Source organism: Strigops habroptila, chromosome 2, assembly GCF_004027225.2.
Source record: "Strigops habroptila isolate Jane chromosome 2, bStrHab1.2.pri, whole genome shotgun sequence".
NCBI classification, from domain to species: domain Eukaryota; kingdom Metazoa; phylum Chordata; class Aves; order Psittaciformes; family Psittacidae; genus Strigops; species Strigops habroptila.
In genome coordinates this window covers 65,256,089-65,275,167 of record NC_044278.2, presented here as the reverse complement: position 1 = coordinate 65,275,167, position 19,079 = coordinate 65,256,089, and the positions used below count along the sequence as shown (strand labels likewise).

The window sequence follows — 19,079 nt, the reverse complement described above, 5'->3', positions numbered from 1 at the left end:
TTCACAAGTAGAATTTGATTTTAGTGATCATAGAATTAAGAAACCTAACCTTTTGTTACTAGTCTAAACAAATGACACATGTAAAATGCCCTCACCAAATATTCAAAATACTTCTTATTTTATTGTTTGAAGAGGGAAATATGAGTTCTCTTAAAAAAAGGCCTACTTCTTGAAAAGATATGTTATTCTTTTTTATTTCTGCTGACAACAGTTACTCAAAAGGAAGTATGCCCTTCTATGTCAAAGGATAGAAAATTACTTTATAAAATGCCTGCAATTTTACATGAAGAATTCAATTTACTGAATTAATGAATTGGTGCTGTGTATTATGCGGAAAACTGCAATCAAAAATACACAAAATAGGCTGATTTTTTTTTTATTTTATACTGTATAATGGAAGTCTACATAAATTATTCTTAATTGTTCTTATATTATTTTCTTCTTTTTCTGATTGTAACATGTTATTTGTAATTCTCTTAAGGTCAAAATAATGCTACTAATATTTTTAAGGTATTTGTTAGATCAGAGTCATACATGTAGCTATGACCAAGCCATTTTAGTGCAGGGACTAACTTAATCCATGCTTAATGCCATATAAAGACTTCTTAATTAAAAAGCACCAAATTAACCATTTCTAAAAATGCACAAGCAAAAAGTAAGAGGTCTCTTGTGGTAAGAAATGAAGAAGTTAAGGGAAGAACAACTGCAAATGGTTCAAGAACATGCACAAATTCAGCAAAAATTGAGATGGGTGTCTTGGGCCTCAGGTAATGAAACTTTAAAATTTATGCATGAGTTCACAGGTAATAAACTTGAAATTTTGTTTGGATGGATTATGACGTTAGATTGCAACATAATAAAATGATTATGTGAATTAAATAATACAAAAACTTGCATGGGAGGACAAATATGATTTTACCAATATCATGCAGCTATGCCGAAGGCTGCGTTTTTATCCTGCTGCAAAAGCTAAGTTGGTTTTTTTTTTTTTTTTAAACTGTGGTTTCATTGCTCAACACATAGAGAACACATCCCTTCATGTGCTGGCTGTGGTTTATAAAGGCATCTGGAGTCACTGACTTCTTCAGAATTGGCTGTTCTGTTCATGGAAGAAGACAGATTCTGAAATGTTCTTCTTCCCACCCACACCCTGCAGAGCGGTTAAAATCAGGAAAAAAAAAATGCTCATCAAAGCAAAGCTATAAAGTCAAAAGAGGATGGGGCACACTTTATTGTTCTCAACACACTGTTTTGTTCAGCTGGACCTTATGGTGACAGTTGGTCTCTATTTTTACACATTTAAAAAGTATATTTTATGAATCTTGTCTTCTGCTTGCATTATTAATTATAAACAAACTCTTTAGACTACAAAACTGATGCTCAGGTTTGATTTACACTGGGATGATGGGCATTCAGGTAGAGCTTTTGATTTATTCTGCTCAGTACTGATAGTAGCTATTCAACCCATATTTTGTAATGCATATATTCTCGATATTGTACTTCAGGTAAGATTTGGGTCCTTCTTGGAATAGAATTGCTAACATTTCAATGTTAACTGTTTACTGAAAATCCCTGTTAATGTACCCAGAAAATATACTCTGTATATGCATATTTTCTCCTTAATAGTAGTATTGTTTGCTCTGAATTTGTTTCATTGAATTACTTAATTTTAAGCATGTATGTAGTTCCACTGAGGTCAAAATGAAGTACTTGCATATACTGGAAATAGTTATGTGTCAGTCTTGGCTTCTGAACGTATTTTTGAAGCATGTTGTTGTTCAATACCTCAAACACTTTTTTAGGTATTATTTGTCCCATGTGGCTTTAGGTAAAAGGGCCACTGTGCTAATTTCTGTTCTCTTTATTGTCATGAATGACACTGTCATGTCCATATTTTTCCATGAAAATCTACCTTACTGTATTCTGTGGAGCCTTATTTCTGTTTGCATACACTAAAAAAAAAAAAAGGCCAGTGAGATTTTTTTTTTTTTTTTTTTTTTTTTTTTTTAGAGGATATATGTAGATTTGCTATCTATAGAATAAAGCAGAGTTGATATGTGTTTTAAAAATATGGAAAATATCCTGGCGGGTACTGTGTAGCCGTTCTCAGTAATGATGACTAGTATTTTCATGCTGCAAACAGCCAAAACATGAATCCAGGCTTGCAGACTGTGAATCAGGATAGTTTCAAAAATGTCAATCAAGTTTGCAGAGCAGGTTTAACAAGAGTTGCTAAAGTAGCCATAACTTTCACTGTTTGTAGACACTACTCATTTGTACACAGCTAGATAGCAGCTGGTTAGTGTGAATCATAACAAATCCTCTCTTGTTGGGTTAGTGGAAAATCCAGTGGCCACACTAGTAAGTTCTTTTAAAAGCAGGAATGAAAATTTTGATTTAGCTTACTGAAATACCAGGGAATCAGCAAATTCCATTCACTAGGAAGACACTTTGCTCCAAAAAAGAGTGAATTAGTACCTTGTGAAATAAATCGCTTGATGTGCTTTGTTGTGCAACTCTAGAAATCTACATTTTTATTTTATTTGGAAGCTTCTTTTTTAGAAAATTCTGTTGCTCACAAGTGTGATAGAAAAATGACTGAAGTGTAATACCTTTTTTGATTTTGTGTTAGCTTGTTTTTTCTATTCCTTATCAAAAGGCAGGGAATTCAAATACATCTAAATTCTTGGTTTGAAAAGCTCTAGATTTTTGCACATTTTTTATGAGTATTGCTAGAACTCAAGGAAACATTCTCGTGTAGGAGATGGGAGCTTGCAGAGTAGTGTTCCTGTTAATGTAAGCAGGCTCACAGGTTGTGTGATTATTGTGACATTGGAGCATTCCAAGATGCCAGCTGGCACCACTGAGTGCTGCTGAGCATCTAGCCCCCTTCTGGTAATTTCAGGCAGGCCCCTGTGGAAGGGAGACTTAGAGAGAGACTGCTTTCTACGCAGATCCTCTCACTACCTGTTGTGTAGTGAGAGGTTTGTGCTGCTGGGCATTTGCTTGCACACATGAGTACCACTGGCACATGCAGAAACAACATCCCATGGAGTAGGGCTCTGCCCATTATAGTAAGAGTGGCCAAATCTAACCCACAGCCTTCTTACCCAAAAAGAGGTAAACAAAAACAGAGATTCAGCAATCCATGCCTCTTGACTCTTAGTAAATGCATTTGGTCTCTATCAAGTGCAATAAGTGTTACTACTCTGTTTTCCACCCTTCAAAGTAGCACTAGAACCAGATGTTTTCATTAAAATCTGCTCTAAGCAAATGCAACTATGCTTTTTTTATTTTATCCTTTTAGCAGATTTTTTTTTTACAAGATCTTTGTTTCATTTGGAGCCCGTGTTTTAACATACTGCTATATTTTTCTTTGATAAAACTCCTAGTTTCTCATTAGTGTCACCAGTCTCTACACTTTTGAGCAATGCATTAGTTTTGACAGATACTAAGCTATTTGTTATGTGTGCATTAATTTGCTAACAGTCATCTCAGTATCTTCCCTCTTAGCCTCAGTATAGGTCGACTGAGTGTCGGTATCTGAAAACATATTGAAAGTACATACACATGAGAATTTATTTTGAAAGTACCATGTAACCAGTATATATGACTAATATTTTACAGAAATTATGACTGGAAACTAATTTCTTTCAAGAATATAGTAAACGTCATTAGTAAATCTGATATCTGTCATAGTTGTCAGGGTTGGGGTTTTTTTTTAATTGTTGCTTAGAAAATGCACAAGGCTAATTGATCTGATGACTCCTAGCTCATTTGACTTACTGCTACATATTCCAATTATATTAGGACCAGAGATTAAAACAAGCAAGTATTACTTGTGCTACTACCTAAAGCTTCCTGCTTAGCTGCATGGTTTCTGAAGGTAATCTAATAGGTGTTTGTGTGAATTTTGTTTTGGTACATTTGAGTAAGATCTGCATTAAAATCAAACGGTTATGTTTTCAAATCAGTGGTGAGACCAAGAGAGTTTTTTTTTATGCCCTTTTTTCTTTTTTCTTTTTTTCTTTCTTTTTTTTTTTTTTTTTTTTTAATTTGTTTCAAAAGCTTGCTCTATTCTATGACTGGTTTCTATTTGTTTGATTTCAAAATGCTTTCACTTCACAGTGCTGCAGGCCTGCTTGCAACTGATCGCTGACAGCAAAAGTGATATCCAACAGAAAGGTAAGAATATGTTCCATGATTTATAGCTAACTATTCCATGTATTAACTCTTCCATCTGATCTTGTCTAACTTCAAAGCAGTAACTGAGTTATGTCACCCAATTAAAAATAATTAAAAAGTCCCTGCATCTGGACAGCTTTTGCAAATATCCTCTTTTCAGTGGGGAAATCCAGCTAGTGAGACTAGAAGTCTTGACTAGAAGTCAGCTTTGTTAATTTTTGGCAGATGAAAAAGTGACTTTTCTTTCTGATTACCCAAAAATTACTGTTTCTTTTAGATGATTCAAGCATTGTCCCTTGGCTTTTGAGCTTTAAACGTGGAACAGCTCTGGAAGAGCAAGGAAATAAAATTGTGATCAAAGAAACAGGATATTTCTTCATTTATGGCCAGGTGAGAAAGCTTGATTCCCTTCAGAATCTGACTTTTTAAAAGGATTTTTAATGTCTCCATACAATACGTTTGAAGTCTGCACCTTTTCATTCTGCAGGTTTTATATACGGATACAACATTTGCTATGGGACACCTAATACAGAGGAAGAAGGCCCATGTGTTTGGTGATGATCTCAGCTTGGTGACATTGTTTCGTTGCATCCAAAATATGCCACAGTCTTATCCGAATAATTCTTGCTATACTGCTGGTAAACATCTAAGTTTTCCTTTTCTTTGTTTGCAAATAAACTGTGTCAGATAGAATTTGTAGTGTTGGGTGATTAAGTATTGTGGCAGTTGTAAAGAAAATGGACTGCACTTACGGATCTGGTTAAATATAAAATTACAGAATACTTTCAAAAATACATTTTATATAAAGTATCGGCAGTTGGAGGGTATGCATCTAACTTAGGTGATCTGAACAATTCCTCTTTCTCCATTGACTATATAACATAGTTAGATACTTCGGTGTTTTCAGTTAGATGCCTGAAATAGACAAAAGAAGTACATGCTGTCCTTACTGAAGAACTCAGTTTAACTTAGGTGTTGAGTTCCACATTTAGCTATATTAATAAAATATTTAGGAGCTATGTTCTGTTTAAAACATCATATTTTTTTTTTAGCTAACCAATTTTTGTAGTAATGCAGTAGCATTCAGGAATTATTGTCAAAGCCTATTAAACCTTGTTTGGTTGCTGCTATTTGTCTGTCTTTCTCCCTTAATGGTGGATTTGAGGGTTTTCTCTTTTGTTATTTTCCAACAAGATCTGTATAAATACAATCTTTTCTTTCAATGCTTTATTAAAAAGTGGGTGACAATGAGTGATGGAGTTGACTGTTGGCAAGTAATGGCAAGTAATGGGGAAGGAAGCTAATTTTTTTACAAATAAACATAAATTAGCTACTTCGTCCTGGCAGTTGCGGCTGTCCAAACATTTTATCTAATTTCCTGCCCCTCTACCCACACATTCTGGAGCCATAACCACCTTCAATTTCATCTATCCTCTTATCTTACCCTTGTATTACTCCCCACCTTTCTTAACCAGGATATCTACTCCATCCTGCCACTTCACAGTTCCTGCTTCCCAAATTCCCACCCTTCTGCTTTCAGCTGCAAAAACAGATCCCACTGCAGTATCTCTTGCTGCTGAGCATGTGTCACAGCAGATGTTAGATGTGCTCTCAGCTCAGTGACTGCAACTTGAAGGCGAGGTGCTTTCAGTTATCACATCAGCTGATGTGTGGCTGGCAGGAAGCAGACTTTTGTGCTCTGCAGTTGCAGTGAATCAGCTGATGTCTGGTAACTTCATTTGGTGGGTAAAGCTCATGAGACCTCCTCCAGAAGTGTGGGAACAGAGTGGTCTAGGACCAGCAATATCCAATGCTGACCTTGGCGGTCACATCACCAGAAAGTGAGGGATCTGGGTATACCACTGTTACGAAGTTTTGCAGTGGTTGCGTAAGTGAACTGTGGTATGCTGAGTGCAGAATGGAAAGTAGGTCTAGCTCCACAGAGAACGTTAAGTATCAGCTTTGGGTAGGCCACAATTTCTAAGATTGTACCTAAAAGATAAAAAAGCACTTGGCACAAGTAACAAGCTATGCTTATATTTGTAAGATGACGTGTAATGACTTTTTGAATACAGTTTGTGAAAATAATGTATTTGAAATATTAACTTAAAAATATTTCAAATCTTTGCCAGGCATTGCAAAATTAGAAGAAGGGGATGAACTTCAACTTACAATACCACGGAGAAGGGCCAAAATATCCTTGGATGGAGATGGTACTTTTTTTGGTGCAGTTAGACTCCTCTGAAGTCCTTCATTTTTGTTATTATGCTTAATGCAGTTTTCTTCTTTTCCTATGCCTTTATCAGAGAAATATTGAATTGTAATAAAGCTGCCAATTCAGACTCTCCTCATCCACCACCAGCTTCTGAGAACTTTTCTTCGGTTTAATAAGCGAACCCAAAACAGGAAACACACCAGACACAGTTGTGAGATATAACTATCATGTGATTACCAAAAAGCAAATTTATTTTAGACAATGAGAAACTCTTAATAATAATTGTAAAGCAATGGGTTTTGGGCTGTGAAACAGTATCTTGTCAATAAGGCAACCAAAGAAGGAGTTGACCATAAAGTTGACCATAAACAGGACCACTGACTATTAAATTATTATCCATAATTGAAAAGGAAAACAAATCCATCGTAGATTTGCTTTGTTTCATTAATAAAATATTTGAAGGATGAAGTATGGGGAAGAAACATCAAACAGTAGATTCCTTATCAGAAAATGGAGGTGTCAGGTGGGTTCTGGGTTCTTTGTTTTTATTTGACACCAAGATTTTGGGGAAGGTAAGTCTTAATGTGTGGGATAATGGAAATAAATGCCTCGGAAACATACAGAATAGTAGCCACTGGCTAGCTTGCTTCCCTATGAAGAAAAGGTGTATAAATTACTAAAATCTATTAGTATTTACTAATCAGAATTAATTTTACTGGAAAAAGGACATGTAAGATGTTCAACAGCTCAATCTTCAAAGCATTGCTACTCATCAAGGTGTATGTGTAAATTTACATACATAAACAAGGCAGGGATAGAAACACAGTGAGATTAGACACAATAGAGTAGATGGAACTTGATTTCTGGCTTCACAATTTCTTTAATCATATATAGATGTGTATATATACACATCCATATGACTATACACAGATGTGTATATATACAGTATATATATGTATATATATGAAAGTATGTGCACACACATATACAAGACTTTACCATTTAGTCATAGAATTTTATCTTCTTTTGAATAGTTTATCCAATGGAAATATTACTACATATATATTTTTGTATTTCACTTGCTTTTCGATATGATCCATTCTATTCAACATAGTAAAAAGAAAAATCCAATAAACCTGGACCCAGTCATACAACTAAGAAAATACGTTTGTATGCAGAAGTCTGGGCTTAATCCCTAGGTTAAGTATAGGCTTTTTTCTGCAGTTTTGAATAGATTGATTAACTCTGTTTTATAAAAAAAATCAGACCTGTAGAAAGACTAAACAGATGTGGGTTTTTTCTTTTTTCTGTCTGCTTAGTAGGTAAGATTTATGTCTGTTTTTATCCCAATAATCCATGTGTATTGCTTGGTCAAGGTAATAGTATGGTAATAGTGTGGTCTTCTAGGAACTATTGTAATACAAACGTAGTATACTTATTCCACTGATCTTCAAAGAAGTATTGAAGTGCTACTGGAATAGATAAAATAATAAAACCCATGGTAATGAACTGTAATGAATTTGAAAATATTTTTAGGGGCTGAGACTTGTGTCATATAAGCTCATTTAGTAAAGAAATAAGCTTTGTATGTTGCGGTCTCCTTGCCTGTTTTTATAAATCATACAGATTTGATTCAGTTCTCACAGTGATAGACAACAAACGAGATTTGGAGCTACGAATTATGGACCATGGTAAACTAAGGAAACAATTAATTCAACTTCTCTGGGCTTCAAGAAAACATTTCAGCAATGAGCATATGTGCTTTTGATTACCACACTGGGATTTTTATGAGGCTTAACTACAGTTTCAAAATGTCTGCAAGTCTTCCTTATGCAAATTCATTTATTTATGCGTCCTGGAGCTGAAGCTGCTGCTGCTGCCAATGATGATGATCATCATTATTATTATTATTTAACTTTGATGTGCTAAGTTTGCCAAAAAAGCATTTTAAATCCTTTACAGGAACCCTCAGTTTAGCCAAAGGTTGTGTGATGCTACATGTAGATAAAACAATCGTTAGCATTTAGCAAGTTGTCTGTTATTACTGACATACACTAAAGAGATGCCCAGAATCTCTAACCAGAAGCCTGTTGATTTTAGTGTTGTCTGATAATAGAAAATAATATTGTTACTGTTGCTTTCCCAGAGACTTGATGGCTAAACTTGCAAATTTAACTTCTGGTATATAACTTTCCCCAGTGGTTTCGGTGGAATTGCATGTGCTCAGCTTAAGACAATTCTGAAGATGTTTGTGTCCTTTGACATAAACAGACACAGTGCAACATTATAAACATACAGCACATAGCAAAAATGATGTGAAGCTAAATCAATTGTCATCACCGCCCTTTTGTTCGCCATGTTTCTTCCTTCTACTGTTGGTGAATGTGGACAGAGCAGAAGTTTGGAAAGTGTTTGGGGTTATGGTATTGCTTGGAGGAAACATTTCTCATTGGATCACAGAAGATTTCAAAAGCGTTCCTTTCCTTTAGTAGGAAAAAACTGAACCTCAAGTTTCTTCACAAAAAATGGGAACCGCGAGAACCTTCACATGTGTGCAAAGAGTGCAAGCCAACAGACTTCAGATATTTCTACTGACAAAGCTGGTAATTTTGTTGTTGCTGGATTCGTTTTCTGGTGGCTTTTGAGAAAACTTGTGTTCTGAAAATTAATCTGCTTCTGCACAAAGTTGAGTTTTAACAGATCAGCATTTCTAACCAAACTAGGAAGAAAAGAAAATACCTCATTCCTGATCATTCTGCTAAAAAACTGGTGACGCATGAGATGATAGCAAAGTGCATGCAGACCACAGTGATGCTTATGCTTCAGTTAGTGGGAGTTACTAAAACTTTCTGCATTTGACAGATGTTATTTAAATAAGTGTGAATAGCTAAAAAGTACTATTGAGTTCATTCATACCATATTTCACATTCTTATCAAGGATATCAAGCATTTAAGATATGTTTCTGCAAATACAATGATCTGTGCCAATACTCTCATTCTTTTTCATATTGTGTTAAGCAGCATCATGGCAAACAAAAAGGACTTGAACATTTTTTTTCCAGTGCATTTTCACAAAAAGCGTGAGCTTCCATTGTTCTTTCCTTTTTAATAATGTGCAGTTGGCAGGTATATAGCTGCTTTGCAACATGAAATTTGTATCTTAAAAATGCAAATGTTTGTTATATAATGTGCAGTTGCATACCTTACTGTCGTGGTTTGAGCCCAGCCGGTAACTCAGAACCACACAGCCGCTCGCTCACTCCCCCCCCCCTTCTTCCTCCCCCCGCTCCCGGAGGGATGGGGAGGAGAATGGGAAGAATGTAACTCCCACGGGTTGAGATAAGAGCAGTCCCGCAACTAAGGTATAACACAAAACCACTACTGCTACCACCAATGATAATAACGATTAGTGAAATAACAAGGGGAGAGGATACAATTGCTCACCACCCGCCGACCGATACCCAGCCCGACCCGAGCAGTGATCTGGGCCTTCCGGGTAACTCCCCCCGGTTTATATACTGGGCATGACGTGCTGTGGTATGGAATACCCCTTTGGCTAGTTTGGGTCAGGTGTCCTGTCTCTGCTTCTTCCCGGCTTCCCCTCCTCCCTGGCAAAGCATGAGACTGAGAAAGTCCTTGGTTGGAATAAACATTACTTAGCAACAACTAAAAACATCGGTGTTATCAGCGTTGTTCCCAGGCTGAAAGTTAAAAAACACAGCACTGCACCAGCTACTAAGCAGGAGAAAAATGACTGCTATAGCTGAACCCAGGACAGTATCCACCCCTTATTCCATACCATTCACGTCATGCTCAGATCCCACATCTCTCAGCACACCATCACCCCTGTCCCATATATACACATATATATACACCCACACCCACACACAGAGAAAGATATCGTTCCCTAGTCCATGGACCAATCCCTGTAAAATTGCTGAACTCATCCAGTCCATGATGTCAGGTTCCATCTCTTGTAATAGTCTTTCAGGGCAGGAGGGACGGTACATGGTGTTGGGTTGTTGCCTGCTGATGATACCGCCAAACTCATCTGGTCACTGCTGAGCTCATCTGGTTTCCTCAAAATTCATTCTTTGTTGAGGTGATGATCGGAGGGAAGTCAGGGTCAATGGCTGGTGACCTGAAGATATCTAGCTGGTGGGCTATAAAAGTGTTATAGAGCAGGCAACAGCGTACAATTGAGTTCATTGGCTGTTTTCCCCCAAAATCAAATCCCCTTGAGGTACACATCGGACTTCCCCATCTTCCCGCATTACCCACCAAGTATATCCAGGTCCCTGAGCAAAAGCAACCCCACGGGTGGGTTTGCCTTTACCTGAAGCAGGAATAACCCAGACTGTCTTCCCCAACAAATTCTTTATGTGCACCACAGGAACTTTATCCCCCTCTACAGTACGTAAAAGTTCTGATTGGGGTGGGCCAGCCCTGTTGGCAGATCCCCTACTGTTGACCAACCAGGTGGCTTTTGGTAAATGTGTATCCCAGTGTTTGAAAGTCCCACCACCCATTGCTCTCAGTGTAGTTTTTAACAGCCCATTGTACCGTTCGATTTTCCCAGAGGCTGGTGCATGGTAGGGGATGTGGTATACCCACTCAATGCCATGCTCTTTGGCCCAAGTGTCTATGAGGTTGTTCCGGAAATGAGTCCCATTGTCTGACTCAATTCTCTCTGGGGTGCCGTGTCGCCACAAGACTTGTTTCTCAAGGCCCAGGATAGTGTTCCGGGCAGTGGCATGGGACACAGCGTATGTTTCCAGCCAGCCGGTGGTTGCTTCCACCATGGTAAGCACATAGCGCTTGCCCTGGCGGGTTGGTGGGAGTGTGATATAGTCAATCTGCCAGGCCTCCCCATATTTGTACTTCAGCCATCGTCCTCCATACCAGAGAGGCTTTAACCGCTTGGCTTGCTTAATTGCAGCACATGTTTCACATTCGTGAATAACCTGGGCAATAGTGTCCATCGTTAAGTCCACCCCTCGATCACGAGCCCATCTATATGTTGCATCTCTGCCTTGATGGCCTGAGGTGTCATGGGCCCACCGGGCTAAAAATAATTCACCCTTATGTTGCCAATCCAAGTCCATCTGAGCCACTTTAATCTTAGCAGCTTTATCCACTTGCTGGTTATTCTGGTGTTCCTCAGTGGCCCGACTCTTGGGTACATGAGCATCTACGTGGCGTACCTTCACCACCAGGTTCTGCACCCGAGCAGCGATATCTTGCCACAATGCAGCAGCCCAGATGGGTTTACTTCTGCGTTGCCAGTTGCTCTGCTTCCATTGCTGCAACCACCCCCACAGGGCATTTGCCACCATCCATGAGTCAGTATAGAGATAAAGTACTGGCCATTTTTCTCGTTCAGCAATGTCCAAGGCCAGCTGGATGGCTTTCACCTCTGCAAATTGACTCGATTCACCCTCTCCCTCAGCAGTTTCTGCAACTTGTCGCAGGGGACTCCACACAGCTGCCTTCCATCTCCGATGCTTTCCCACAATACGGCAGGACCCATCAGTAAACAAGGCATATTGCTTTTCACTCTCTGACAGTTCATTATATGGTGGGGCCTCTTCAGCACGCGTCACCTCCTCTTCTGGTGACATCCCAAAATCTTTGCCCTCTGGCCAGTCCATGATGACTTCTAGAATTCCTGGACGACTGGGATTTCCTATTCGAGCTCGTTGTGTAATTAGTGCGGCCCACTTACTCCATGTAGCATCAGTTGCATGATGTGTAGAGGAGACCCTGCCTTTGAACATCCAGCCCAGCACAGGCAACCGGGGTGCCAGGAGGAGCTGCGCTTCAGTTCCAATCACTTCTGAGGCAGCTCGAACCCCTTCATAGGCTGCCAGTATCTCTTTTTCAGTGGGAGTATAGCTGGCCTCGGATCCTTTATATCCCCGACTCCAAAAGCCAAGGGGTCGACCTCGAGTCTCCCCTGGAGCTTTCTGCCAGAGGCTCCAGGTAGGACCATTCTCCCCAGCTGCGGTATAGAGCACATTTTTCACATCTGGCCCGGCCCGGACTGGTCCAAGGGCTACTGCATGAACTATTTCTCGTTTAATTTGTTCAAAGGCTTGTTGTTGCTCAGGGCCCCATTTGAAATCATTCTTCTTCCGGGTCACGTGGTAGAGAGGGCTTACAATCAGACTGTAATTTGGGATGTGCATTCTCCAGAACCCCACAACACCTAAGAAAGCTTGTGTTTCTTTCTTGTTAGTTGGTGGAGACATTGCTGTTATCTTGTTGATCACGTCTGTGGGGATCTGGCGGCGTCCATCTTGCCATTTTATTCCCAAAAATTGAATCTCCTGTGCAGGTCCCTTGACCTTATTCCGTTTTATGGCAAAACCGGCCTTCAGCAGGATTTGGATTATTTTCCTCCCTTTCTCAAAAACTTCTTCCGCTGTATCACCCCACACGATGATGTCATCAATGTATTGCAGGTGTTCTGGAGCTTGCCCCTGTTCCAGTGCAGTCTGGATCAATCCATGGCAGATGGTAGGGCTGTGTTTCCACCCCTGGGGCAGTCGGTTCCAAGTGTACTGGACGCCCCTCCAAGTGAAAGCAAACTGTGGCCTGCATTCTGCTGCCAAAGGGATTGAGAAAAATGCATTGGCAATGTCAGTTGTGGCATACCACTTGGCTGCCTTTGACTCCAGTTCATACTGAAGTTCTAACATGTCCGGTACGGCAGCACTCAATGGTGGTGTGACTTCGTTCAGACCACGATAGTCTACTGTTAATCTCCACTCTCCATTAGACTTTTGCACTGGCCATATGGGGCTATTAAAGGGTGAGCGGGTCCTGCTGATCACTCCTTGGCTTTCCAGTCTGCGGATCAGCTTATGGATGGGAATCAAGGAGTCTCGGTTGGTGCGATATTGCCGCCGGTGCACTGTTGTGGTCGCAATTGGCACTTGTTGTTCTTCGACCTTCAGCAACCCCACAACAGAAGGATCCTCTGAGAGACCGGGTAAGGTGGACAGCTGCTTAATTTCCTCTGTCTCCAAGGCAGCGATACCAAAAGCCCATCTATACCCTTTTGGGTCTTTGAAATACCCTCTCCTGAGATAGTCTATGCCAAGGATGCATGGAGCCCCTGGACCAGTTACAATGGGGTGCTTTTGCCACTTCCTCCCAGTCAGGCTGATTTCAGCTTCCAGCATAGTTAACGCTTGGGATCCTCCTGTCACTCCAGAAATAGAAATGGGTTTCACCCCTTGATACCTTGATGGCATCAGAGTACACTGTGCACCGGTATCTACTAGAGCCTTATACTTCTGTGGGACTGATGTGCCAGGCCATCTGATCCACACAGTCCAGTAAACCCGATTATCCCTCTCCTCCACCTGGCTGGAGGCAGGGCCCCTCTAATAGTGATCACAAAATTCTCCACTTCTGTCTTGTAGAAAGGGATTAGTATTCCTTATCACAGGAGCTGGAGTAAAATCAGCTCTTTCGCTCCATCTGGGAAACTGCTCGCCAGAGACTGGAGCAGCAGCTTTCCTGGGAGGATCATCCTTGACCATTGTTCTCCTCTTCAGTTCACGCACCCGTTGCTCCAGAGCTGAAGTAGGTTTTCCATCCCACTTTCTCATGTCTTCTCCATGATCCCGCAGGTAAAACCATAGGGTGGCCCGTGGCGTGTACCTCGTATATTTTCTTTCTCGAGCAGTAGGGCGCCTTCTGTTGATAGCTGAGACATGGGTTGGTACGCGTGGAGAGCTGGATAGATCGGATAAATCGTCTCTCAATTGTTTGAACTCCTGGGACAGTTTTTCCACAGCTGAAATGATGGAAGGGGTGAGATTGTCTTCGAACTCTCGGAGTTGACGAATCAGGCAATCCACTGTTGGTGATACTCCGTCATTCCAGGTCATTGATGCCAATGTGTGGGCATACGATGATGGCACACTCCGTGTAAGTTTCCGCCACATGGGTCGTGTACATTCGACTTCATCTGGGTCTACGGATGTGTTCCTGGAATCCGGCCTACGATAGATCATCTCTATAATGGCTGATTCCCTCAGGGACTGGATGCCTTTCTCTATCGTGGTCCAGTTGGCTGAGCGATTCGTAATATCGTCTTTGTAGGGAAACCTTTCCTTCACAGCTGCCAGGAGCCGCCTCCAAAGACTGAGGGCTCGCTTCTCTCTTGCAATCGCTTTGTCAATTCCTCCTTCCTTAGCAAGTGATCCCAGCTGCTTGGCTTCCCTACCTGCTAGTTCATGACCGTCGGCCCCATTGTCCCAGCACCGGAGCAACCAGGTGACAATGTGCTCCCCTGGAAGACGGGTGAAATCTTTTCGCATATTCCGTAGTTCGGTTGAGGTCCGGGGTCGAGAAGTGACCTCTTCTTCTTCTTCCTCTTCCTCTGACCCACGTAGTAGTGACTCTTGTTCAGGTGCTGTTGCATATAGTAATGGCACTGGGTCTTCATCTTTCTTCGCTTCACGGGTTGCTCTTTGTGCCTTTCGTTTGCTTTTGCTTACAGGGGCAACAGACATTGTCACAAACTGGACATTTGGTTTAGCTGCAGTGTTTGTCACTGTGGTTGGAGTGGCTGCAGTGTCTGCCACTAGGATTGGAGTGGTTGCAATGTCTATTGCTGGGGTTGGTGCAGCTGTTGTGCTTGGGAGTTGAGTAACACCAACAGCTGCATTATCTGTTGCTGTCGGGGTTTGAGTAGCTACTGTGCTTGTCACTGGGGTTGGTGTAGCTGCAGTGCTTGGAGTAGCCATATTGTCTGTTGCTGTCGGGGTTTGAATAGCTACTGTGCATGTCACTGGGGTTGGTGTAGCTGTGGTGCTTGGAGTAGCTATATTGTCTGTTGTTGTCGGGGTTTGAGTAGCTACTGTGCTTGTCACTGGGGTTGGTGTGGCTGCGGTGCTTGGAGTAGCCACATTGTCTGTTGCTGTCGGGGTTTGAGTAGCTGTTGTGCTTGTCACTGGGGTTGGTGTAACTGCTGTATTTGAAGTTGGAGTAGTTGCGTTGTCTGTTGTGGTCAGGGTTTGAGTAGCTGTTGTGCTTGTCACTGGGGTTGATGTAGCTGCTGTACTTGGAGTAGCTGTGTTGACTGTTGTGGTCAGGGTCTGAGTAGCTGCTGTGCTTGTAGTTGGCATAGCTGCGTTGTCTGTTGCTTTGCCATCAGATCCAGAGACATTTTTTTCCCTTTGAAGGTGCTGGATAGTGTTGAGCAGGGCTCTGTAGGCATAGGCCAAGCCCCAGCACGTTGCCAAAATTTGTCCCTCTCTGGTATAACCAGGACGACAGCACACCTCGTTTAAGTGTTTTACTAGTTTTTCCGGATGTTGCACTTGTTCAGTGGTGAAGTTCCAAAGCACTGGAGGGGCCCACTGGCCTAGGTACTTGCCCATACTATCCCACACACCCTGCCACTCATAACTGTCCAGCCTCAGGGAAAATCTCCTGGTGGTCCTCCTATATCGTCGTCTAACCCTAGACCAGATTCGAACCTGATACTGCTGAATTTTTGACATTAAACGAAATAGGATGTTCCTACGACGGGATGGCCGTGGGTAAAACACACTCCGTATGTTTGCCAACATGCTGATCCCCAGCACAATCAGCAGGCAGGTTTCAAGGGTACTCAAAGGCCATCTAAAACCTTCAGAACTCTCAATTGCTGTTGCAAATAGGCTGGTGGGGGAACGGGGGGTGAAAGAGAATGCTTCCTTCGTAAGTTTACCCCCCGAGGAGAAAAAAAAAGATATGCAATTGCTAAAATATTTCATTATATACCTCCCAATGTATAGTGGTGATGGCCACGCTGGAAGCACAAACCAGACCAGTTTCATGATCAATGAGTCTATTGTATTACAAGTCATTACCATGAAGTACAGTGAAACAAGAACCTTAGCCCAGGCCCCCCAGCCGATAAACGCTAAAACAGCAAATAGTGGCTGTAAGTAAGGTACAACATGCTGAAACTCTGAGATCAAGCGCAACACGTCTGAGAGCCAAATAATCACCATTGTGACGAGTAGTAACAATGAATGCTTATCACAAATATGATTAAACACACTCTGGTCAGATCTGTCGTTATCTCAACCTTTCGTGCCCCACGTTGGGCGCCAAAAAGAACTGTCGTGGTTTGAGCCCAGCCGGTAACTCAGAACCACACAGCCGCTCGCTCACTCCCCCCCCCTTCTTCCTCCCCCCGCTCCCGGAGGGATGGGGAGGAGAATGGGAAGAATGTAACTCCCACGGGTTGAGATAAGAGCAGTCCCGCAACTAAGGTATAACACAAAACCACTACTGCTACCACCAATGATAATAACGATTAGTGAAATAACAAGGGGAGAGGATACAATTGCTCACCACCCGCCGACCGATACCCAGCCCGACCCGAGCAGTGATCTGGGCCTTCCGGGTAACTCCCCCCGGTTTATATACTGGGCATGACGTGCTGTGGTATGGAATACCCCTTTGGCTAGTTTGGGTCAGGTGTCCTGTATCTGCTTCTTCCCGGCTTCCCCTCCTCCCTGGCAAAGCATGAGACTGAGAAAGTCCTTGGTTGGAATAAACATTACTTAGCAACAACTAAAAACATCGGTGTTATCAGCGTTGTTCCCAGGCTGAAAGTTAAAAAACACAGCACTGCACCAGCTACTAAGCAGGAGAAAAATGACTGCTATAGCTGAACCCAGGACACTTACCAACATACAGACCATATTGATTTACATGGCCCTACCACCTCTGACTGTTTCTTAAATCGCTCAGCATTTGCCATTATAAGACGTTAATTTTGGTTGTCCTAAAGTTTTGCCAAGCTTACACTGCTGGAATTGAGATTTTCTGTATCTCTGGTTTACCTCTTAGGTCAAATTGTCTTGAATAACTTCAGCCCCCAAAAGTTCTACTCTTCCAAAGATGAGGGTTGGGAAAATGCAGTGTTTGGATTTTTTTTAATGATTTGGCTACTTCTTCTTTGGAAAGGTCTAGAGACTCCGTGCTTTGAAAGAAGAAATGTGCGTAATGTGGGTTTTGCTTTGTTTTAATTGGGGTGTTCTTTTTTCCTCTTTCTTGTGCACTCATACTTTGACAACGTGTATGCTTTTGAAGAATATTTTATGCTTTCTCTAGTTATAAGCATATCCTATCTCTATGAAATTTTCAAAAGGGAGAGGAAAATGTTCCCAGCAGTTTTGTCTCTAGGCTGAGTCCATGGATTACCACCACCAGTAAGATCTAAGTTGTTTTTCAGGGTCAGTCCGAGCAGCAGTGGGAAGTTAGTTGATGCAAACACAGAGAAGAGGGAAGCTAAACATTTGCTGTAGAAAGGGTCTCATGGAGTTTGCAGGTTACGTAGAGCTTGCCGGTGATGCAGGAAACAAAATAGATTTGGAGCTGGACTGCAGAAATGGGAGACACCCTAACTGGGATTTGATTGCTTGTGAGGGGGGGAGAAAAGCAAGGGCATGAAATGGACTTGCTGTGAAAAGCCTGGAACTGAGGTTAGGGAAAGATAGCAGCTTTGTGGAAAAGGGCCAAGGGTTCTTAGGGAAAAGCAAGCTAAACACAAGTCTGCAGCAAGCCTTGTCAGAGATGAAGGTTAAGAGCATATTGCTCTGTGTTAACAGGAGTGTCGCTAGCAGATTAAGGTAAGGGGTTATTCCCCTTTTCCTGGCACCTTTCAGAGTGTATTAGGCATACTACATCCAGGTTGGATGCACCAGCCCCCAAATACAGGAAAGACAGTGAGAAACTTGAGGGAGTCTATTTGTAACACAACGGGTGGTCCAGTTGGAGCACATGCCTGCCCTGCGGGGAGGGGCTGAGAGAAATAGGTTTATATAATCAGGAGAAAAGGCTCAGGGGTCCTAAAAGCAGCCTTCCAATACCAGTTAGGAGGTTGTTAAGCAAAGAGAATCACACCCTTTGAGAGGTCCACAGTAGCATGAGAAGAGACAACGGGCACAAATCAAACTGGGAAGTTTGAACTTGACATTAGGAAAAAACTTACCATGATGTCACGGTCCATTTGGATCTCTTAGATTCACAGGTCAACATACTCTGTAAATTAAACTTAATTTTATGAGCTTACTGGGAAGGAAAGATGACAAACAAGGGTTCAATCCCTTTTGTAAAGACTAGTCTAACATGTGAATTCACTAATTAATCACTTAAGTCATGAGATTTCTAACTCACAAGCTCTCTAATTCATGACTCACAACTCATAACTTGTGCACCTATGAGCAAAACAGTTACTTAGCTGCCACTGAGAGTGCTCATCCTTCTCCTCCACCTTTCTCCTCCGTCCTTTCTCCACACAGTGTAGGTGTCCCTTGCATCACACTGAGAAGCATGAAAGCTTCAGGAGTTCAGCTGCTGTTGGACCTACTTCAAAACCTTTTGGGTAAGCTGACATATTTATACCCTCAAGCTTGGAAGTTTCGTCTACACTATTTCTGTGAGTTAGGAATTTATGAAAAAACAGCCAGACAAGAAATGCACAAGGATGATGGCTGCACGAGTCATCAAGCTGCAGGTGATAAGGGCCACATAATGACCTTTAGCCCTTTCTGGGCACCGTGTCCTGCCTGCCTTATCTTTGCTTTAACTTAATGGTGCTGATCTTACCATACATCAGACCTTAGCATGAGCTGTGTGTTAGCCAAAATCTGAGCAGGAATTG

At 41.7% G+C, this 19,079-nt stretch overlaps 1 protein-coding gene across 2 annotated transcripts in view; it reads left to right on the top strand.

The window, feature by feature from the left end:
- Positions 1-7,909, top strand: part of ABHD13 (abhydrolase domain containing 13) — a 29,706-nt gene extending 21,797 nt beyond the window's left edge. Inside the window, exons 5-8 of one of the 2 annotated variants that reach the window (XM_030476123.1) lie at positions 4,129-4,185; positions 4,463-4,575; positions 4,673-4,823; positions 6,318-7,909. In XM_030476123.1, the coding sequence (XP_030331983.1) occupies positions 4,129-4,185; positions 4,463-4,575; positions 4,673-4,823; positions 6,318-6,430 (434 nt within the window). In that variant the 3' untranslated portion in view covers positions 6,431-7,909. Of the gene's footprint in view, positions 1-4,128; positions 4,186-4,462; positions 4,576-4,672; positions 4,824-6,317 lie in introns of those variants that run through there. The other variant, XM_030476124.1, reaches the window with a different exon arrangement.
- The last annotated feature ends 11,170 nt before the right edge of the window (positions 7,910-19,079 follow it).